The sequence below is a fragment of the Cydia strobilella genome, chromosome 8 (genome assembly GCF_947568885.1).
Source record: "Cydia strobilella chromosome 8, ilCydStro3.1, whole genome shotgun sequence".
Classification (NCBI taxonomy): domain Eukaryota; kingdom Metazoa; phylum Arthropoda; class Insecta; order Lepidoptera; family Tortricidae; genus Cydia; species Cydia strobilella.
In genome coordinates, this window is record NC_086048.1 from 18,842,681 (window position 1) to 18,866,690 (window position 24,010).

At 36.7% G+C, this 24,010-nt stretch overlaps 1 protein-coding gene across 1 annotated transcript; it reads right to left on the reverse strand.

Annotated features, from left to right (window-relative positions):
• Window positions 1-7,020: 7,020 nt before the first annotated feature.
• LOC134743412 (dynein regulatory complex protein 11-like) lies at window positions 7,021-15,759 on the reverse strand. Its single transcript, XM_063676802.1, has 18 exons — window positions 15,606-15,759; window positions 14,568-14,734; window positions 13,666-13,877; window positions 13,343-13,526; window positions 13,114-13,248; window positions 12,933-13,044; window positions 12,705-12,853; window positions 12,426-12,585; window positions 11,819-11,986; window positions 11,542-11,690; window positions 11,138-11,300; window positions 10,861-10,964; window positions 9,906-10,051; window positions 9,297-9,454; window positions 8,488-8,593; window positions 8,108-8,228; window positions 7,759-7,786; window positions 7,021-7,191 (listed from the first exon to the last, which is right to left on the reverse strand). Exons 1-18 carry the CDS (start codon window positions 15,687-15,689, stop codon window positions 7,021-7,023), a joined length of 2,517 nt encoding a protein of 838 aa, XP_063532872.1. The 5' UTR covers window positions 15,690-15,759.
• Window positions 15,760-24,010: the final 8,251 nt, after the last annotated feature.

The window sequence follows — 24,010 nt, forward strand, 5'->3', positions numbered from 1 at the left end:
TGTTGCCATATAAAAAGGGAAGACTAAACTTTTTAATATTTTATAGCACAAAGTCTAAGGATAAATTATAAATTCTATTTATAATACTGTTTTTATATGTGTATTGACTTTTTGTAAACATTCCTATTTGCCATTTTTTTGTCTGTCAGTCCAAGACGCATAGAATTTAGTTGAATATAAAGGATAATGTGTACTTGTTTATATATTTCACCTTAAGTGACATTATTCGTATCTAAATGTAATCTGTACTTAAGTTTCCTTTTATTAACAATAACAGGGTCAATATTGACAGTTTATTAGTTGTTGTTAAGGCTAAGCTTCGCCTCCCCATAAAGATAACCAATTATGATGCATTTTAGATTCCTTATCTTAGTTTGCAAATGCCGGCCGTCACAAAGACAATGGCAATAAACTTTACCTGAGCTAATCTTTTTCAACACCCACATTTTTAAGTGCCATACTATTGGTTATCCCTTATGATATCGCCTGTCCGTCTCCAAGACGTTTAAACGATTTTTGCCCTTAACCTTTTGTCAAACACAAAAGCTGTCACACGGACGCCACGTTACCGAAGTGTCAAAACTGAAATTGAACTTTATGCACATGCACGAAGGTCTATGTTGCTCTGTGGTCTGTGACAGATTAATCCGCCTTTGGCGTTGGACTTTCGGTGCCGATATATCCGTCATTGGCGTCCAAAAGGTTAAGGTGGTTTACCGCGAATGTCCCCGATTGTACCTAGCATATGTACTAATTCCATTGCCCACCGATGTCCAGTTAAGAAGGGCCTTTCACACATTGATTAGTGTTAAGTGCATGCGTACATTTGTTGCTAAATAAACGCAAGCACAAAATGTATGAACACTAAAGGATTTGCCACACTGGATGCGTTCTGCGGACAGCGGTCAGGTCAAACTTCAACTTCAAAGGTTGCTGTCAATGTTGTTCATACATAATGCGGGTTTGACCTGACCGCTGACCGCAGAACGCATCCAAATGTGTGGCAAATCCTTAAAAGGTAAAGGCATGGAGACTGTATAAAGGAGCCAAATCTCTATGTATGAAAAGTGTCCATCAAAAAACAGTAATTAGGCGGCGCCACCATGCACCGAAATACTACCAAAAACAACCTACGTAATTTGGTCGGGTTATTTGTTGCCTTATATGGTTCATGTTATACTCATATTCCAGAGCCTAACTAGCGCCACCGGAGAGATTAGGAACTATTATTTAAAGCTTAACGCGGTCACTTTTACAACAATTCTGCCATAAGAGATTGCGATCCTTTCTATACCATCCATAGGTAAAGGTAAATAAGCCCTTACAGCTGCTGTCAGTTGGAAAAGTGTGACAAGTCAAGGATTGTGCCAATAATGTCTATCATAACTGTAGTTGTCAGTCTGCGTGCCAAAAACTAAAGTTTCGCAATGTAACAAATTACAATTTTTAACTTTTTGACCGCCAAATACGTTCGCCTTCCGCACACGATAGTCGCGGTGTTCAAAGTTTAAGTTGACATTGCAAAATCAGATTATATTTTATTAGTAGCCTTCATACCTACTTAAGGGTCCCCGGCAAGCTCGGTTCTCCATACAAACGTAGTAACGCTCTCATTTTAAAACGATTAGCTAGTTTGCTGTGAAACTTTGTACTTACAATAGGATAAGGTATATCTATGTCTGTAATTAGTTTATGTAGCTTCTGATGTCATAGTTAATAAAATACAGCGAATTTAAGTTTTTCATACAAAACTTGTTTTTGCTCTGTTTCGTTTGTTTTATAAACTGGAGCTATATAAATTAATTACAGACCTAGATATACCTCATGTCATTGTATGTGCAAAGTTTCATTACAATCCAACACGTAGTTTTTAAATGATAACGAAACTCCGTTTGTATGGGAAGGTGAAATTCGGCTGAGCTTTCCGGGGACTCTTAAGGTTTATTTTATTTGACTTTAACGTTATAAATGACCTGAATTTTCAAAAGAAACGTAGGCACGTAGTTTTTTTTATATTTAAGTAAACAAGGTTTTAGAAATAAATGTTTAAAATATTTATTTTAATCAGTTTTATTCTGTCCTCATAAATAAGGCCGCCAAGCAAAAGTATTGTCAGTAATTTGAAAATTGGTTTGTACGGTATAGTAGGTACCCGTCGGTACTAGTAGGTAAAATGCCTACTATTTAACTCAGGGTTAGCAGGGGCAGTTGCACGTTTTTTAAAGCATTAATGGCGTCAATTATACTTATTATGTGCAATAAAGTTTAAATAAAGATTATCTATTTTTTACTGTCTTACTGAAGACAAGCCAATCAGTCAACCGTAATACCCAGGTAGCATTTAGACGTCATTATGACGTCCTTTACGTCATTATGACGTATAAATGACGTCATTATGAGGTCACTTGTACGTCACTGACGTCACTGCTACCTGGGTAACTTATCGCGAACCGTCTAATCTAAGTGATAGACTTAATGGTAGAAAGGGTTGAACCCTTTAATCCTAATCACAACGAATAACCTGCACGTGTTCTTGAAATCACAATTTTTTACTTTGTAACATATGTACCTAATGTTTCTTTTTATGGCTGTTGTTATTGTGTTTATTATGTGATAAAAATATAGAGAAATGTTGTGTAACAATAGTTTTATTTAAACTATATATATCATAATATTGCTTAAAAGAGCCGGACCAAGCTAACTCTGCACATACTTTTGCATTATCATGAAATTTTTATAAAAATATGACGTTAATTGTGGCACTGCCAGACTTTGTAACGTCAAAGTGCGTGCAGAGTTAGCTTAGTCCGACCATATCTAATAAATATCTATACACGGTGGCTAAAAAAAAATAATCCATTCCCGTTGCCAGGGAGGTTTTGGGATTATACTGAGCAACTTTTACTATGGGACCAACCACGAAATCGCGAAATTTGGCTGTTGCATACTTTTTAGCTGGTCCATTTTCTATGGGAGGGTGATTTTTTTTTTCGCGATTTCGTGATTGGTCCCATAGTAAAAATTGCTCAGTATAATTCCAAAACCTCCCTGGCAACGGGAATGCACCTATTTTTTAGGCACCCTGTATGGCCTTCGAATACGAATTATCTTTCCACCATGATACCAAGTATTACTAGCTAAATATTTATAAAATCCGGATCCCGTCATCGTCATTATTACCTATTCTGTTCTGTTCTTTAGTTATTCACCAGTTAAGTTATGTATATTTGTATATATATATATATATATATATATATATATATATATATATAAATTCGATGTATATATTTATATTAGTAGTACTCTATGTTATTATGTCACGTTGTCCACAACGTGTCCCGTCCCGAACTATGCTGTCCCGCACACTCCGCTGGCTCCACAGAAAACCAGCGCCGTTGACCACGCTAGTCGTGCCAGCTGCATTGCTGAGTGGAGACCATTTCGGCTTCACATCTCTATTTCTACTGTTTCGTTTATCTTTGTCTTGTATTTGCTATATATGTGTTGTATTGATGTGTTGTCTGAATAAATGATTTCTATTCTATTCTATTCTATTATTTCGTTAGTAACTGGCAAAGTTAGGCACCATACTCTTATTCCCTAAAAATCTTTTAGAACAATTTTACTAATTCATGATGTGATTACTACTTTTTAGGGATTAGGGTTCCGTACCCAAAGGGTAAAAACGGGACCCTATTACTTTGACTCCGCTGTCCGTCTGTCCGTCTGTCTGTCTGTCTGTCACCAGGTTGTATCTCATGAACCGTGATAGCTAGACAGTTGAAATTTTCACAGAATATGATGTATTTCTGTTGCCGCTATAAATAACAACAAATACTAAAAACTTACTTTTTTTTGCTGTGTTTTTCCGTAATGGTACGGAACCCTTCGTGCGCGAGTGCGACTCGCACGGCCGGTTTTTTCAGTCTGATATTGTTCTTGAAAGATTTTTGCTGGGTGCTCCAGGGCATCTTAGCCGTAGGTACAGTCAACCAATTTGAATCCTATGACACTATAGAACCTTGTCGCTACTACACATTACTCAATGAGCACTGTCGTAGGGGATAAACAAATTATGACAGGGTTCTACAGTGGCCTAGGAATCAAATTTGTTACTGTACCTACTAAAATACTGGATACCATAAAATGATTCGATATAGCTGGTCAAGCAAATCTTGTCAGTAGAAAAAGGCGCGAAATTCAAATTTTCTATTGGACGATATCTCTTCGCGCCTACTTTTTTTAAATTTGCCGCCACCAGCTATATCTAAAGAGCGATGGAAAGTAAATATGGCTCGGTTAATGAGAAGCGAGTGTCGCCGAGCGTGTAAACGAGACCGGATAATTGCGGACGGGTTAAAAGGGTGCGGCGAGGTGACTATGGTATTAGGATTGTCAAGACATGTCTGTGAAGTTGGCATATCAAAGTCTAGCAAATCACGTTTCTATCGTCTGTGTGTTGTTCAATGACATCAGCATAGCATGTGTGAACTTAGCATATCATATAATTACAATAATAGATAAAAAAAATTAGTGAATGTTCTCAGAGATGCCTTTTTTGTGTCAAAAACTCTTTTTTACCATGTGTAGAGGCTAGGATATTTTTTTTATCCCATTTGTAACAAAATGATATGCAAGTGGTGTGAACTTAGCATATCATTTTGTGAAATTCCATAGTGTTGCTTTTTACGATAAAAACGCCAGAACTATTGTTAAAACGTATCAGGAACTCTAGAACTATGGTTCATGCTAATAGAACTCCAATAAAAACGTGATTTTTAGACTTTGATATGCCAACTTCACAGACATTGTCAAGACTGCGTTTATCAAAACTAAAAATACGAAAACCTGAAACTAAGGGATACTATAGTTCGTTTTTTTTAGCATTATACCACGTTGGTGACAAACAAGCATATGGCTAGCCTGATGGTAAGCAGTCACCGTAGTCTATGAACGCCTGCAACACCAGATACATGCGCGTTGCCTGCCCTTTAAAAACCTGTACACTCCTTTTTTGAAGAACCCCATATTGTATCCGCTCGGGAAAATCTCGGCAGGGAGCGCAGCATTAGAAAAAAGGTAATCAATCTTTGACAGGTATCCTTTTATTGAAAAAGTTTTTTTTTTAATCAGAAACAATTATGAAAGCAGAAGAATGACAATGATTTACAATTGTTACATATTTGCCGTGACCGTGACATGCCGTGACTTAATCATTTTTCAAATGTTTTTCATTAAAATGACGTCAAAAATTTGCTTTCTAATGCAAAAAAACGAACTATAAAATTAGTTAATAGTAATCACGAAAAAATTTAACACTGCATTCAAAGATATGTAAAATAACATTTAGGTATACTAAACGCCGTAGGCCGGACGATTCTGTAAAAAAAAGCAGTTTTTTGTGTAAAACATTTTGTGGCAAAAATATTTTGTTATGGAACCATGTATATTATTATCGCGGAATAATTTTATGAGTAGGTATACCTATTTCGTAATTTTATTTACGGAAAGGTATTATTCACGGAATAATTGGAATTAAAATCTTAATGAATAAGATAAATTAAGTAAAGCCAAACTCATACTGTGTGGTCACTGCACGGCCCAACCACTGAAAGTTAGCATTTCTGCTCAATAAAGAGCAGGAATCGCGGCGTCAGCACGCTGCTAAAAATCGCTAAAACGCTCAAACACCCTCCAATGGGAAGGGCGGGAATTATTTACATTCCGGCAGTTTGAGCGGATTATCGTTGGGTTTGTTTATGATTATTGCGATTTTTATGAAAAATTAACTATTAGATAACCCTGACAACATTTATACGTCATTATGACGTCAGCGACGTCATTATGACGCCATAATTACGTCATTATTACGACATTATGACGTCGCTGACGTCACTTTGTTACCTGGGAAGAGAAGTAAGCATGTTGGTAGCGCCGCGCTACATTGCGGTTATTAGCCACACGAACCGCGCCGCTAAAGCCGCTCCCATACAATAGTAGTTAGTAGTTACACTCTCATTTTAAATTAACATGCTTTAATTAGGGACATAAAGCTTAATGTCTATGGTAGGTAGGTACTAAGTTTTCATGGATTAATATTGTAATTCAAAGAAAATAGAGCAAGTAGACGTTTTGTATTGTATGTAATAACTTCTAGTCGTTTTAATAATTTCTTTTCACCACACCAGCTCGGAAAGACTCTCTTTGTACTTCAAAAACTGATAAGATAATTGCATTTTATCCACATGTGAGGCAAAGTAATCTGATGCAAATTTTGAGTTGTTTGCTCATGTTGGCTGATAGAATTTACTTTTAAATGATGGTTTTGAATGATAAATCACTACATATTATAAAACAAAGTCGCTTCCTGCTGTCTGCATGGATGTCTGTCCCAATGTATGCTTAGATCTTTAAAACTACGTAACGGATTTTGATGCGGGTTTTTTTAATAGATAGAGTGATTCAAGAGGAAGGTTTATATGTATAATACATCAGAATTGCACCCGCGCGAAGCCGGGGTGGGTCGCTAGTATTTAATAACGTTCATTTGGATAATTTGATTTGGTTTCATTATGTTTGATATTTTTACAGTTGGCATTTTCCTCGCGTTGGAGTGGTGAAAATTTTTATGTTTCACTCGGTGGCAAAATTTGTTTAACCCTCGTACCTCGAAACCCTCGCAAAGCTCAATATTCCACTTTTCGAACCACTCGCTACGCTCGTGGTTCAATTTTGCAATCTTTCGCTTGCTCGGACAACTGTGCTCCCTTGTAAAACAAATAACTATTGTATTACAAAATCTAGTACCTAGTGTACCTAGTACCTTCCTACTTAACGAAAACTAGTACCAGACATTAAATATACTTACATAATATGTTACTAGAATGTTCATGTCAAATAACATGTTATTTCAGAGAGAACAGAGAACTTCGATTGTACCTATGGGAGAGGATTTTTGGCGGAGGGTTCGTTCGGTAACAAATCATTTCATACAACCACTCTGTTGCAAAAAAATTGTTTTTATTCAGTTGTTTCTGTCAGCACTGGCAGATATTTCTTATTCTTCTTTTTCTCAACTTCTGCGTACTTCTCCACTGCTGCTCGGAATTCACGGGCTTCCTCAAGCTGCTTAGTCTCCTTCTTTCCCCAGAATGTCTTCTTTGAGTACCATTTCAAGTATTGTTCGTAGTCCTGCCAGTTGAATTGAAATGTAATCTACATCTCGACTAACACTTACTAATATTATAAATGTGATGCTGATGAGTAGAGATAAGCTAACAGCATTTATACGTCATTATGACGTCAGCGACGTTATTATGACGCCATAATTACGTCATTATGACGTCGCTGACGTCACTTTGCTGCCTGGGAGACGTGCGGATATCAACCAATTCTTCTCTCCGTTGGATTGCACATCATTTCTCCACCTCAGGGGAAAGGCCTTAAGAAAAACATATGACATGTAGACTATCCGTATTACTAATATTATAAAATAAATATTAATATTATAAATGCGAAAGTGTGTCTGTCTGTCGTTTACCTCTTCACGCTTAAACTGCTGAACCGATTTAGTTGAAATTTGCTATAGAGGTAGTTTGAGTCCCGGGGAAGGATATAGGGTAGTTTTTATCCCCGAAGTCATCATTTAAGGGGGTGAAAAGGAGGGTTGGAAGTTTGTATGGAGAATCGATTAAAAGCAGATTGGATAAAAAATAGCTACCCAAGCTAGTATTATATAAAGACAACTCACATGCTCACGTCCAAGTCCCTTGGAAGGCAGCGGTTACTGAAACAGAAGACTCTTGTGTTGTCATCATTCGCTTGCCCTTGTCCCATTCACTTGGGGTCGGCGCAGAATGTCTTTTTCTTCCATACCTCTCTGTCACCCGTCATCTCATCATTCACTTGCGTTAGTTTCATATCATCTTTCACACAGTCCACCTACCTTTTCCTCAGTTTTCCTCTCCTCGTACCTCCCTCCACATTTATTCTTAATACCTTTCTCGTCACAAGACTTTTATCCCTCCGCATCACATGCCCGCTGTAAGACTTCTGTTTTATTGTTATAAAAATACTCAACCTGAGTTGATTATCAAACTTAACTTACCTGATTACCCAATTGTTTAACAATTGAACGACCACTGAGTAAGTGGTGTCAGGAAGCAGGAGTACATCCGGGAACTGCTTCAGGAGTTTCCCGGTTGTTAGCCAAGGTTCGGAGCAGCTGGCTGAAACAGAAGTTAAGAACCTAGTTAAAAGGTACTTACGATTTCTTCATCATAAACAATTTTTGCATCTAGACGATAATTATACAGGTAATATCTACAAAAAATATCGAAATGAAAAGTTATCATCCTAGCACCTGTCTGCTAGCGTTAATAATGAAAGTTAGCCTAATAGTCGAGATGTAAAGTTTCATTTGGCTCGTTCCATTTATCTAATAAGGTATTTGATTCCACTGAATATACATATGCATAGATAACTTACCAATAATAGTAATATAATCATGTTTGTTAAACCGTTTCAAAAGCTTCTTAATAAGATATCGTTTTATCAGTTCTGCATTCGGAAAACCTCCGATAGATTTCTTTTTCTGAAATTAAAATTAGCAATGAAATTATTCTTGTGTCCACTCTCTTATGGGTCCGCGTTCGAGCCGAAGCGTTCGACACATCGTTTTATAGAAACACTAGCTTTTGCCCGCGACTTCGTCTGCGTGGAATTAGTAATTTGGGTACCTTAATTCTTAAAGAAATCTGCTTTTTAATCGACCCTTTTTCACCCCCAAATTGGTCCACACTATACATTTCCACCCCATTTTTTTACACCCTTAAGGGATGATTTCGGGGATAAAAGTTATTCTATATCCTTTCCCACAGCTCAAACTATCCCCATACCAAGTTTCATCTAAATCGGTTCAGCGGTTATTGATTCCCCATACAAATTTCCACCCCCCTTTTCACCCCCTTGAGGGGTGAGTTCTGGGATAAAAAGTATCCTATGTCCTTCCCCGGGACTCAAACTATCTGTATACCAAATTTCAACTAAATCGGTTCAGCGGTTTAAGCGTGAAGAGGTAACACACAGACAGACAGACAGACTTTCGCATTTATAATATTAGTATGGATCACGCGACCACCGAACGAAGTGTCAGACGCCTCTGCCCGGGTCCGGAGTATCCGGACCTTTCTAGCGTATGTCATTCGTTAGAGATCAGAATCTCAAAACAAATGAATAGAATTCTGCATTCCGCAATTGTATACTACAGTTGTAAAAACATGTGGCCAGAGATTTACCTTCCTATAAAATAATAAGTGCACATTTTTCATGTAAATAACTGCGGGCTGCACAACACGAGCACAGACGGCTAGCGCATTTATTAGGTTTTGCAAGTATTCTGGTGTCACCAAATCCACGTCCAAAGCCAAAGGGTTGACTTCCAAGAGTGTTGCGTCTACAGAAAATGATAAGTAAACAGTTAAATAATTTAATTTTTTATACAAGCTTTTATCAGTGACTGTACTTTTCCTTCAACTGGCAATTACTCATCGAGAGATTCTAACAATTAACAAATCTAAACACACTTGCGTTGTTTTATCACAGAGCTAAGGCCTCCTTCAGTGTCTATTATCGGATAAGCTGGATGGAACTACAGTATTGCATGGTCACCCAACCCAGGTAGCATTTATACGTCATTGTGACGTCGGTTACGTCATTATGACGTATAAATGACGTCATTATGACGTCTCTGACGTCACTTTGCTACTAGGGAACTAACCCAACTTACATAATATATAAGGTATGTGATGCTTCAGCTCAATCGAATTATGGGAAGTTGGTTTTATTTAGCTGGCAAAATTTGACCCGAACATACAACATTGTTTTAATAAAAGCTTGTAACATACCGTTGACAGAAGCCAGCGCGTACACCAGCGTCGATCGACCGCTGCCAGCCGGACCCACGACCAGGATTCTGTGAAATCCATGGCTAACTTCTCGGCAACGCTCCCACCAGAGGCTTCTTATTTCACCGGCGCATGGATGCGCCTCTCTGCAACGCATGGAAGTTAGGAAAAAGATATGGGGCAATCTTACACAAATCGACCTACAGTAAGCTCAATAACGCTTATGTTGTGGGTACTAGACGACGATATATATGTGACGTTTTCAACCAAAAGGTACCACATTGTCGCTTGTCGATAAGGTTGATTTTGAATTGAAACTATATGGAAATAGCGCCTTATTGACAACCGACAACCGAAAATGGCACATATAATAGATAGATACTGCAAGTCCCGGCAAGTATTTTGGTAAATTCAATTCATAATACATTTAAAGACAACGGCTAGTGCAAGTTTAGTTAAATAAATGCTTAAATTTTATTTTGGTATACTAGAATACGTAGAAAACATCAAAAACTCAGGAACCAATATCTGTGATAAACACACAAATAATTTCCCGTACCAGGATTCAAACCCTTGCTTCGTAGGCTGGGTCACTACCGAAGAATGTGGTTCAGATTGAGAGTGATACAATCATTATATTTAGTAAACGGAACAAAATAGAGAAAAAGAGAGATTTAATGAGCATGGTGGTGATGATGATGATGCTAACAGATGATTTGAATGAATGAAAGAAACAAAAGGCTACAGTGCCAAGCAAGAAAAGACAAGTAGCTACAATGAATGGATGGGAATGGGAAGACCCCTTACCTAGTTGCATAAAAAAGTTAGATTCATAGAAAACCACCAACCACTAAGCAATGAGTATGTAGGTATGAAAGTGAACAAATCAGCGGGCGTAGTAAATCGGGAAATAGGTGGGTTTTAAAAATAATTGCTAGATAATACAAAAACTTACACGTCTAAGCAGCGACAGTCGTCACCGACCATATTGTGATCTCCAAGGAAGTCTTCTAACTTCGTCTGAGAATACTCTTTCAGAAAACCATTTTCCAACAAATACTAAGAAAAGATACATTACTAAATATTCAATGAGAAATTATGAGAACCTTGTTGTTAGGTGTTTACTACTAATAAATAATTATCATACCTACATATGTATTATTTAATTAGCTTTAGTTTAAGTAGAATTCACTGTTTAGTCAAAATAAAATAAACGAAGATTATAATATTACCTCCATTTTTTCTGCAACAACCTCATAGTCAGAATTTTTGCTTTTCTTGATTTTTTTCTTCTTTGCGCGCCTGGTCTTTCCTTTCGGCATTGATTCTGGCATTTGTTTTTGTGCATTTTCATAATCTTTCTTTAAAGCTTTTTTAAGTTTCTTCAGTTCTTGCCTGTAGAACACCATTGAAATCAGAAAAAAATCTTCTGATTAATTATTTCCAATTGAATGTTAAAAATAATGGTTAGTTTAGTAAGTAAATTGACTAATAGCAGAGCCACATTTTTCTTAATAAAAAAGGGCATGTAGATCAAATTGCATAAAAATTACAATAATAAGTATCTAAAGAGGAAGATTGGGGATTTTGTTTATATACAGAAGCCGTCACATGACGTCTTAAAAGAGTAAATTACTTCATATCGTCATCGACTTCAGTGGCGATTTCTAGTTTCACTTCTGCAATTAAATTTTCTTCGTCTACTTGTTTGACATTTCCTTGTTTTACTTCCATAGACTCGTCTGCATCCAGTTGGTCCCATAATTCGTGGTAATGGTCTAAAGCCTAAATCAGTGCAGAAAATAGATACTCCATTAATATTTACTTACAGGGAGACGTTGCTACATTTTCTTATACTTCACCAGAGAAACTGCTTATACCTATACAAACTTAAACATATCTAAATATCGAACCTCTATTAATTTATGAAACTTTTTGGATTCCGGGTAGTTATATCCTGGATGCATATTAGGATTTTTCATCATCTTCCGTTTTAACTGTTCTTCAAGTTTCATTTTCCTTTTCTCTTCCGATTTCAACCTTTTCTGTTCCATTAAAGCAGCCTTCTTTTCTAACTTTGCCTAAAAAAATAAGCAGGTTATGAAAAACACAAAAAGCAATAGATTAAGTTCTTGATTAAAAAAAATGACAGCTTTGGATTTTGTTTATTTACACTGTAAATAGTCTATCTAGTATACCTCTCGGGTCAAATAATGGTCTCTAGTTCCTATGTAAAGTTACTTCAAGTGTCTTTTCGTTAGACTTATATTGACCGGGATATAGACCGTGATTACCTTTTGTATTATTTGTGAGCTCCCGATATGTCTTTTCGTTGGGATTAATTTAAAAAATAATCGTCAAATTAAATTATTGTGGTAAATATTACTACAAAATTTTTATGTGACAGCTGTCGGATCTCATGTCTTGTGTTTTTCTTGATGTAAAACGTACACTACAATATAAAATACATACTACTTAATAAAAACTCAATAGTTTATCCTTAACTACTGATTTTTGTACCTCTTGTGCCGATTTACTTTTGTTTTGTCGTTTTGCAGCAATATACTCTTTATATTGCTCGTACCAGTCTTCAGGTGATGGTATTTCTCCCCGCCAAATAGCAACTGACCCACCTTTATTAATCTTTGGTATATTATGGAAAAGACCGATTTTTTCGTACCTAGAAAAAGTTTCTGTTATCAGCTTACATTTTTTCTACCGTTAAAAAACCTTTACTTATTGGCCAGTGTATGGAATACATCCGATTCGGTAAAAATATAATTGTTAAGAAAAGTTTACCAATCTCGAAACCAATCTCTGGTGCTATCTCGATAATGTTCTTTAATTTCCTCATGTTTTCTCTTATAAAAGTCTTCTTTCATTTGCACGCATTGATGCTTCCAGTTTTTGTCCATTTGTTTATATATTTCTACCCGTCGATCCTTCACCTTAATAATTTGTTAAACTTATATTAAATAAGAATCAATTATAATTGCATTCTTCAAGTAACCTATTAATAATTATTACCTCTTTTACTTTGTCTCTTTCGCTGTAGCTAAATTCACCGCAAGGTTTGATTCCCAATACTTCATTTGTTTTACATTCTCTTACTTTCTTTCTTTTCAATTCCATGTATACTCTGAAATCTTTCTTGTTATTAACATCGAACAATTTATGTTCATCATAATGTTAAATGTTATTAAATTACCCGCAAACTTTTTGTATTAGTTTTGCAGCTCGTGTTTTGAGTTCTTCTCTTGCCTGGGGTGCTAAAGTTCCTAGTAACTCCTTTTCCCACAACTCTCTTTTTTGCATCCTTTGCAAGTTCAATTGAGTCACTCGCCTAGAAATTATCCATAGCTTGAACACACATATTTTTAAATAATAAAAAATAAGCAAAGTTTACTATTAATAACTCGTTCTAATTTTCTACCTACCTAGTTTTGTCGTGCGCCTGTATCAAAGCCACCATTTCTCGTCTCTTAAGTGCTTCTTCGGAAAGTTCCTCAACTTTGTCATACCGAATGAATTTGTCCCCGGTTGTCTCGTCATCTTTTTTGTCAACATCATCGTCCCACCACGCATCTATCGATTCCTTTACTGGAATTTCTTCTTCTTTCGCTGCAATATTGCAATTAATGTTACAAAGTTAAACTCATTATTTTAATTCAGCATTTACAGAAAAATTAAAAGCTTAATAATAAATTTAAGACGCCCAAATTTTTAGGTGTCGTGTTGATGTGCCTGAAAAGTACCTTACCTAGCTCTAATTCATTTTGAAGTATTTTCTCTTTAACTGCATCAAAGGCATCAGTTATCATCTCTTTGGCATTTTCATCCCTGTCTACTCTGACCGGGATATCGCGGAATTCTGCATCATCGACGGTTAAATGATGACGGATCACACCTTTACTCAGGAATTGGGCCTGACATCCTTCTAGTTTTCGCAACTGGTGCTTTAGTTCAAGAATGCTGCCAAATTTAATCGAAATTAGTATACCCTGTTTTCAAAAATTCATTTATTAGTTTACTCTTCCCCTCACTATCACTATCATTATCACTACATAGTATAAAACTAAGTCGCTTTCCGCTGTCTGTCCGTCTGTCCCTGTGTATGCTTAGATCTTTAAAACTACGCAACGGATTTTGATGAGGTTTTTTTTAATAGATAGTGATTCAAGAGGAAGGTTTATATGTATAAAGGTTTTGTGTAAATTAGTTGAACTACCCGTGCGAAGCTGGGGCGGGTCGCTAGTCATCTATATATCAGTCGAAAGGCGTCTACTGCTTGACATAAACTTCACCAATTAGGATCGCCCAACAGTACGATGTGTATTGCCCTCACCCAACGCTTCCCTGAGATTTTGACTTGATCCAGATCTGAGATCATTGTTAGTCGACATTGCTTTGATTCGTAGTTGACAGTCAAGAAGCTTTCTGTCCTAGCAACAGTAGCAACTATCTTCGGAATGCCTATTTTAACGTAGTAATGACTAGAAGCTTAGAGTTATTTAGACGTTTTGACTTTACGTAGTGATCTTCTGATAACCGAGAAATTATCTCTTAGCTGCGTTTATAGCATCAGTACCTATGCTTATATTTTTAAGAACTTTTCCTTTTAGCCTATCTAAAAAGTTTTCGGTGAAAAGGAAGAGATCTCACCGGTCCACTACTGCATACAAAACAGCATAGATATCCTTCGTCTTCTGCACCTGCAAGTTCTGTTGCGAGCATTCCAGCACTTCGTTGTAAATGCTGATGTAAGCTGCTAGCATCCCGGTCAGGCGCTCGACGGCCTGGCAACGTCGCTTGTCGTGTGCTTTGGTAATCTGATAATGAGCAAAGGATTTTTGAGCAAATCACCTTAATGATGATTCACGTTAGACCAGTGGAGCCCGAGGCCGGGCCGGGACGTCCGACACTTCGTTTTCTACGTTTTCTATGACGGATGATTGGTGATCACGTGATGCTTTCTATAAAAACCGGCCAAGTGCGAGTCGGACTCGCGTTCCAAGGGCGCGTTCGCGTACATTACACAATTTTTAACAATGTTCCTATATTTTATGTGAAACGTAAGATGTCTTTAAAAAATCCGTAGGGGTCGGATCAAAAACTAAGTCATTAAGTCCGACTCACGCATGACTGCACATTTCTAATAGGTTTTCATGTGATCTATAGGTATAGAGCTATTTAGATCCAGTAGTTTCGGAGATAAAGGGGGGGGGGAATGGTAATTTTTTGGCTATTTTCTTAAATAACTTCTAAAACGAAGGGTCGGACGCCCCGGCCCGTCCCCAGGTTAGTCTAACGTGAGTTATCCTTTATACACAAATTTGGCAGGACAATAGGGACATAGTTTGAGACTCAGTTACGGACATAGGATTTAGCAATCATCATCATGATTCCACTAAAACAAAGTCACAGGCAGAAGCTAGTAATTCTATAGAACTCTCAACCAGACCAGCATTTTCACTTAAAAGTGTACCATTTACTTTTTCCAATCCATCAACTTTTGGGTTATATATACTCAGAATCACGTGGACTATCGATTTAATAAGAAAAACTTTTTTTCTTTGTCTCATTCAATAGTACTCGTGATTCTGAGTCTAAATAACCCAAAAGTTGATGGTTTTTCGAAAAAAAGTAAATGGTAGGTACCATTTTTTCTGAAAACCCCTAAGACACATTAATGTTAAGTACCTGATATTCTTGATCAATTTGTACTAATGATTTTAACTGCTTAAGTACCGTCTTCCATTTTTCGAAATAAAAATTACTAGACATTTTTGATATAAATAACAATTCTACATAATATTGTATATGAAATCGGCTTAAATTGTTGACTTCATTTCTAGTTGGCCTTGCTTAAGCAAGATTTCAATCTCATATCAATGGATTTGCACTTCACTAATATCCATCCAACTATAGTACAGCACTACAAATCAAGCATCCCAGGTAGCAAAATGACGTCAGCGACGTCATAATGACGGCATTGTTACGTCATAATGACGTCGCTGACGTCATAATGACGTATAAATGCTACTGGGGATGGTCCATAAGTTCAACACATAATTAAATATTAATATCAATCTTCTCTTTTTGATTGTCTTAGTTTTTTCTTGCTTTTATAAAAATATTTTGCCTCAGACCTGCGACATTCAAATAATATTAACACTTGAACGATATTTGATTCCATTTTGCAACATAGCTGGGAGCTTTTGGACTAAAATTGGATTATTATTGTAGATGACGGCCTCTTTTGGATACTTATTTGTATACTTTTTCTATTTTTACCTGTCACAATTTTTCTCTATTTGTCACTTATGTCTATTCAATAAAATTACACGTTATTTTGCAAGATTTTTAAGTTTTATTACCGAACCAGCTCACAAGATCTTCAATTATTTTTATATTATATTATAAGTCCATGATTCATATTGAGCAGTGGTTACAGGATGATTCTGAAATGGTGTAAAACTGAATTGTAATATGGAAATTCCCTGGCTTTATTATTAAGTGAAGCGTAATATCCAAATACAAAAATATCAAAAATTTTATTGGCAAAGTAGCATCACCATTCGATCAATTCTCAAGAGTAGCCTTGAACGTATTTGAAAACAAAAACTGTAAAAACAATGTGTAATTTAAATACCTAATCAATTTCAAATAACCTGTCAGCAACGACCCAAGATAATTTCAAGTCAAATCGCATTGATCTCACATCTACGAATTTTAAGTTTTATTACCGAACCAGCTCACAAGATCTTCAATTATTTTTATATTATATTATAAGTCCATGATTCATATTGAGCAGTGGTTACAGGATGATTCTGAAATGGTGTAAAACTGAATTGTAATATGGAAATTCCCTGGCTTTATTATTAAGTGAAGCGTAATATCCAAATACAAAAATATCAAAAATTTTATTGGCAAAGTAGCATCACCATTCGATCAATTCTCAAGAGTAGCCTTGAACGTATTTGAAAACAAAAACTGTAAAAACAATGTGTAATTTAAATACCTAATCAATTTCAAATAACCTGTCAGCAACGACCCAAGATAATTTCAAGTCAAATCGCATTGATCTCACATCTACGAAATATTCCAAAACATTTACATCTCTCCTTGATCTAAAAGTAGGTAGTACAATTTTAAACTATAAGAGGTAGATTATATGACATAAAATCGCTTGAAAATTTTATCAAGTGAAAATGTACGCTAATATCATCTGTCACGTATCAAGTCTACTCTCTGATGTAAAACAGTATTTTTTTACTTATTTTCTTTTGTGTCACCCCTGAGATGTATCGAATTTTTATAAGATACCTTATGAGTTCGACAGTTCCATTAGAACGTTAGTGTCGGTTACGCCCGCGGGATTGGGGAGAATTTTAAAATTTTTCAGTGACATGTAACCTGAGTGTAATGAAAAGTGCTCAAGTCAACATTTATGACGGTAATATGTTGGTGCGTAGTTTCAAATTGAAATGTTATCGCAGATATATTTTATTAGTTTGAATTCTAATATAACGGGAGACGATAGTGATAAATTGATAATGATTAGTGATATATTGAAAGTAATAGATGGCCTTATTTTGATTAACGTAAAACACCCTGATCACAGTGTGACGCTACGTAATCCATACTAATATTATGAATGCGAAAGTCTGTCTGTCTGTCTGTCTTTCTGTCTGTGTGTTCCCTCTTCACGCTTAAACCGCTGAATCGATCTAGATGAAATTTGGCATAGAGGTAGGTTGAATCCCTGAGAAGGACATAGGATAGTTTTTATCCCGAAAATCATCCCTTAAGAAAGTAAAAAGCGGGGTGGAATTAAGATAATTAATGAAGTGCCTGCTGATTTGTGCGCATAATATGCTCAAATTGAATAATTGCTATGAGAATTTTTCCAGGCGCTATACTTATTTTAGCTGCTGTTACTAAGTCCACGAAGAAAAAGTCGCGGGCAAAAGCTAGTGTTAGAATTGAGCTTTCAATCTTGATTAGGAATACTAGATAAAACTAAATGTATTAAGGATGACTCACGCTAAAACGGTCCGGGTCCGAACCGAGTTGTAAACTTTTTTTTTATAGAAATCATCACGTGATCAGATCACCCATCATAAATGTAATTATTTAGGTTGGTTGTCTACGAAGGCGATTTACAAAACAACATGTTATCAAAATATAGAGCAGTATCACTAACTAAAGGGGCCCACTAAGGTTTGCAATCCGGATCCGAAATGTATGAAATTATCCGGATCCGGATCTTCCCATACATTTGAAATCCGTCGTGCAAAACCGTCAGTTGTTGGGAACTGTGAAATTCTTGTCCTAACTGATATCGTCCGGCGGACTGGTAATCAGCCCCTTAAATAGCACATATAACGCAGACTTCACAAAGGAAAACCAGAAATAACCGTCAATTTTAAGCACCAAACTTAATCACATTCACATCACAACGCCCGTAAAGATAGCTAACAGCAGATTTAAAAGCATTCATTATGCAGTGAAAGGGCAAACGACCCCCATTCCCCGTTATCAGTCGGAAAACTTTACATCATACTCAATGAGGGAAATAACCTATCTGTGACAGGAATGCTCACTCTATTTCTTTCCTTTGACGCTTCCAACGCCCTTCTGTGCCATGGTTTCCCGATGAAAATTGAACCCTAACCTCTCAGTTTTAAGGTTGTTTACCATTTATAATGCCGACGGACGCAAGCGCAATTTGGCTAGGTGTTTTATCGTGCAGCGCCACAGTTTCCGGACGCGCTGAATGCCGCCTTGTCAGCGGAAGTAGTAAAGCCTTCCGCAGACAGCGAAATGTGTCGCTGCGCCTTTTTATTTTGCTTTTCTTGTTTAGATTTTTTGTCGTTGGTTTGAACGTTTGGTGTTTTAAGTCTGCATTTAAATTTAGTAGGTAATAAATTTTTCCCCTCACTAGCTCGGAAAGTTGTCTTTTATCCTTTAAAACAAGCGGGGAAAAACGCATTTTATCCACTCGTGGGAAAAGTAATTTGACCTTGGATGGAGCGTGTTTAAGTAGCTTGACAGATAGCAAAACGTAAAACGCTCATAATAATGGTTAGTTCGATATTAATTATCATTAAACAAATGGTTTGAGAATCTAATAAAAAAATACCAAATTTAGCTTTATTTAATGATTTTATGTCATAAACTTAAAGTTCCATTAGAAACGTTTGTTTTTTAATAATGATGTTAAATATAATTCGGAACGCACAAGTTGGGTCGATGCAATTTCAAAACGCATCATTGACATTTCATACGTCAGAAATGTCAACATTGTCAACAAAATTTTTACTTAAAAACTTCTCACGTAAAAATACAGAATTTCCAGTTTTTTGTTATAATATCGTAAAAAAATGAGTGATTCCAGTGATGAAGATGATCTAACGCCTGTGGATGTCGCACTTTCCTCGCTATAGTGAGGTGAAAAGTTTTGTGTTACACACGGGTGCAAATGTATTTTACTTCTTGTGTGTTGAAACACTCGCGGGTAAAACACAACTTTGCACCCTTGTATAAAAAATAACTATTAAAGAGGCAGCGAAAAACGAGTTTCATAAATTGTGTACAGATCTTACATTAGGTGTATTGTCACTCTGTATGATAAGATATTAAAAGCTTAACACATATATAATATTAACTACTTACATATATAAATGTTTGCATATGATCACGATCCAGAGACATAAACGGAACGAATAGAAAGAAGAATACATATATACCTACTTAATTACCTTATATACTTAATATTATACGTCTTCGGTAGAAAATGGCTCATGATCTCAATTCTGTATATGAAATGTTTCTACTTGGCAATATACAGGGTGGCAAAAAAATAAGTAAAGAGGTTTTGGGATTATTATACTGAGCAACACGAAACCGCGAAAAAAAATGTACCCTCCCATAGAAACTGGACTAGCCAAAATCTATATGAAACAGCCAAATTTATTTTCGCGATTTCGTGGTTGGTCCCATAGTATATAAAAGTTGTTCAGTATAATCCCAAAACCTCCATGGCAACTGAAATGCACTTATTTTTTAGCCTAGCCACCGTGTATATTTGAAAACTGCAATTGTTCAGCATAAAGCATAACACAAATAAATATCCGGAATAATTAATTTTATCCACACGCACGAAAAAATACTAACATCTAGTTTTGAACATAAAATATAATCAGCTGTCACAAAAAAAACCGTTAAAAACCGAGTCTAGTTTCAAGCGGTGTAGACGTCGAGCAGAGTTGTATCGAGTTGCCGATAGATGTCTCTAGGGGTCTCATAATGCCGCGCCGAAATGTGCCCACAATATAATGCTACATGAACAGCATTGTAACTCTTAGTTTTAACAGGTGTTAGTTTTAAATTCATAGACACGTAGCATAGCTATATTGCGCCCACCACGATTTAATTGTATGGTTCGGATACACCAGCATTAGGTACTGCGCAAATAAATATCAAAAATCCGGCAGAAACATCGAATTTGACATTTGCGGCAGCAATACTGCTGCACTAATGCTAGTGCAGACAGCAGTCCGAAATAGTCCGAATCGGAACGGTACTTTTAGTTTTATTGCATACCGGTACAAGACCGGTACTGACAGTCTATCATGCACATGTAACGGCTACTTTAAAGTATGGGATAATGTTTTGGGGAAATGCCACTGATCGTGAAGCGGTTTTAATGAGTCAAAAGAAATGTCTACGATCAGTATGCGGTATTACAACCATGGATTCATGTAAACCTCATTTTATAGAATTAAAAATACTGACAGTCCCTTGTTTAAATGTGTATGAAATAGCAACCTATGTCAAATGTAATATGAATAAATTTACAAAATACAATAGCCTGCGTCATCAGGAAAAAATTAATTATAAGTCATCCAGAACCGCCTTTGTGTCTAAAAGCATAATTGGTATGACGCCCCGAATATTTAATAACTTACCATTAAGCATCCTAAAACTAGAAAACATTAAAGAATTTAAAACTGCATTGTATACCTTTTTAGCCTCTAAGGCATATTATACTATTCAAGAATATCTCAATGATATACATTTGTAATAGAGTAGGTATAAGTAATTTGAGCATGCAATACACATGACATTTTAAATATTTGCATTTCTTTGTGACAAAACATGTATAGTATAGTAGTTTTGATATCGCAAGTTAAAAATATTTGTGAAAGATGTATATAATATAATATAATATGATGCATGGTCATTATAAGCAATGTATTAGGGATAGCTTTAAGCCATAGTAATTAAGTTAGATTTAAGTTATATTGCATTGCCCTACAGGGTTTCATAGCTGAACCAATAAATGTACCAACTTGTATACCTATGACAGCAATAAACACACTGATTACTGATTACTGAAGACGTCGCCTTTGAACGTTTTTATTACTTTTTATATGATACCTACAAAAAGTTTTTTATAACGAATGAGAGAAATAAAATGAAAGTCCTTATTAGCGGAAAAAGAGAAGCCAGGCCAGTCACTTCTTGCTTTTGGCAGCTAAATTAGCAATGGACCTAGGCGATTAAAAAATTTAAGCTTGCTTTATTAGTGGTTATCCTAGCTTCGAGTATTATCATGGGAATGATCCAGATGGCAACCGATGGCACATTATTAAACTGAGGCGATTTAATACTGAAAAATAATCTTAACTGTGACGTCGCTTTGCATGTCCTACTGAATGGCTCCGTAGAGATTACACCTACCGCGTTATGAGCTTAATTATTTATCTGCTGTATTCCTCTAGGAGCCGCAGGAAACGTACAATTAAAAAATATGGAAATTTTGTTTTTGAAACAACCTGGTGTCCAAAGCCATCATGTATGATGTAAAAGGACTTAAATTCATTAAGATGCATGTACAGATCCAAAAAAAATTACACCAATCTCATATATCCACAATTCAATATGTCACACAGTATACTATTAGGCAGATGGATGCAGGCATCAACGGAAGACTCACGAAGTAGCTGCTTTAACTGGGTCGGGTCCGATTGAAGATGGTAACCAGTGTCATAACAGGCCATGGACCGTTTAACAAACATCCTTTTAACACATCCACTGCCCCCAACGCACATCTGCGTTCACCGTCATACAAGTTTGTTCCTAGGCCACGCCCCCTGGCAGTGAATGCGTTAATGCAGGTGATATAGAATAGGAGAAAAATTTAAGAGGTAACCTAAAGGTTAGAATACCACTTCGTCGAAACCACCAGTGGTCGCAGAACAAAGAAAACAAACTAACCCCCCGTTTTAAAACTCACATTAGGAGCAGTGGCGCTGGGAGCTAATAAAAGAGATAACGGCGGTAGATCACATTTTAGCGCAAAGTATCGCGGCCGACAAATCGGCCGAAATGAGCCATTCGGAGCTGGAAGTACTGCCATTTATAAAGAGCGCGCACTTATGACTTGTGCCGCAAGGGACGAGAGAGACAGAAAAAAATTATGTAATCTTGGCTATACTACACTGTATGTACTTGTAAGTGTGTATTATGGACTCCAGTTTTGTATCAAAAGACCTTCCGCACCCTAAGATCTCGATTTCCAACTCACCCCCTCCTAAAACGCTCAGTTTCCTGAGTATGGATGGTATAGAAAGGATGCCAATCTCTTATGTCAGAATTATTGCAAAAGTGACCGCTTTCAGCTTTAAATAATAGTTCCTAATCCCTCCGGTGGCGCTAGTTAGGCTCTGGGACATGAGTATATCATGAACCATATAAGGCAACAAATAACCCGACCAAATTATGTAGGTTGTTTTTGGTAGTATTTCGGTGTATAGTGGCGCCGCCAAATTACTGTTTTTTGATGGACACTTTTCATACATAGAGATTTGGCTCCTTTATATAGTCTCCATGTTCCTGAGACTCACCACCATTGACAAGACAACGGTCCACTTTATGTGTGCTAATTCCTACCTACGCTATGGCCACGCGTACTTTCTTGCAAACTAGTTGACCAGTATTCGATTAAATCGCTTTTGAGCTTTTTAGCTCCATAAATTAACCCCTCGATCGATCCTGCTGCTCATGTAAGAATAGGGAATATTACGCGAAACTGCACAAATAAACTATTCTATTCTATTATATTCTGCGTAGGTGCGCCAGCGCCACTACCACAATCTGAGGGTCTATCGCGAAACAAGAAAATAGAAATTTCGTTATCTAACATCTCTGTCACTCTTGCATATTCGAGCGATGAAGAGGCAGATAGCGAAATTTCAGATTCGCGTTTCCCGGTAGGTCCTCTGTAAACAAACCGCCTTGATGCATCAATGTCTGTTTATTATCTCTGAAAACTTGTTAAACCTGTTAAAGGCACAGTATGTATAAGTTACTCTATGGTTTACTAAAAAGGCTAGTGCTGCACTCTGGTGGCAGAACATTGCAGTAATATCCCCTATTGGATAAGAGATGCGCCCACTGCACAGAATCGTAACGCTCCGCTCATAACCTAGGCCACGCCGCCAACAACTATATTTCAAGGCGGCGGACATTTTTATAGGTATTTAGCGAAAACGTCGCTCCTACAGGCCAATTTGCAAGTTGTTAGTGCGATAAATCGCCGCGAGCGCACTTTGTAGCAAAAAGTGCAATTTCTATTACCCATAAATATATTTATACATTTAAATGATTATTTTGCACCTAAACCGTGGCAAATAAGCGCATGGCTTGTATGCTGGTAAGCAGACGCCGCAGCATATATTATGAACGCTTGCAAATCCAGATGTGTCACGGATTCGGAGATATGATGCTTCCGAATCCGTTATGGTTCACCCTGTAACCCAAAAGACAAAAGATGTCCAAGTGATTTGGCCCAAGTCTAAATGGACGTACCTATAACTATGTACTTGGGACATTCAAAACATATCTTTTTTTTTCTTTTTTCCCTTGTCAAATGGCAAATAGCACACAATCTTATGTTTACAGTCCGTCTGAAATTACTCAATTTATAAAATTGTCTAAATCGGTGTTCACAACATTCTCCTAACCCTATAACAACAAAGTTCTGGACACCATAGCCGCTCACATGCCGCTCAGCTACTTCCTCTGTTGCTTGTAAG

Coding starts and splice junctions, on each gene's coding strand:
- LOC134743412 (XM_063676802.1), bottom strand. CDS start 15,689: ATGTCTAGTAATTTTTATTTCGAAAAATGGAAGACGGTACTTAAGCAG. Junction 12,854..12,932: donor AAAGAGACAAAGTAAAAGAG/GTAATAATTATT, acceptor CAAATTATTAAG/GTGAAGGATCGACGGGTAGA. Junction 7,787..8,107: donor TTAAACAATTGGGTAATCAG/GTAAGTTAAGTT, acceptor CTTCTGTTTCAG/TAACCGCTGCCTTCCAAGGG.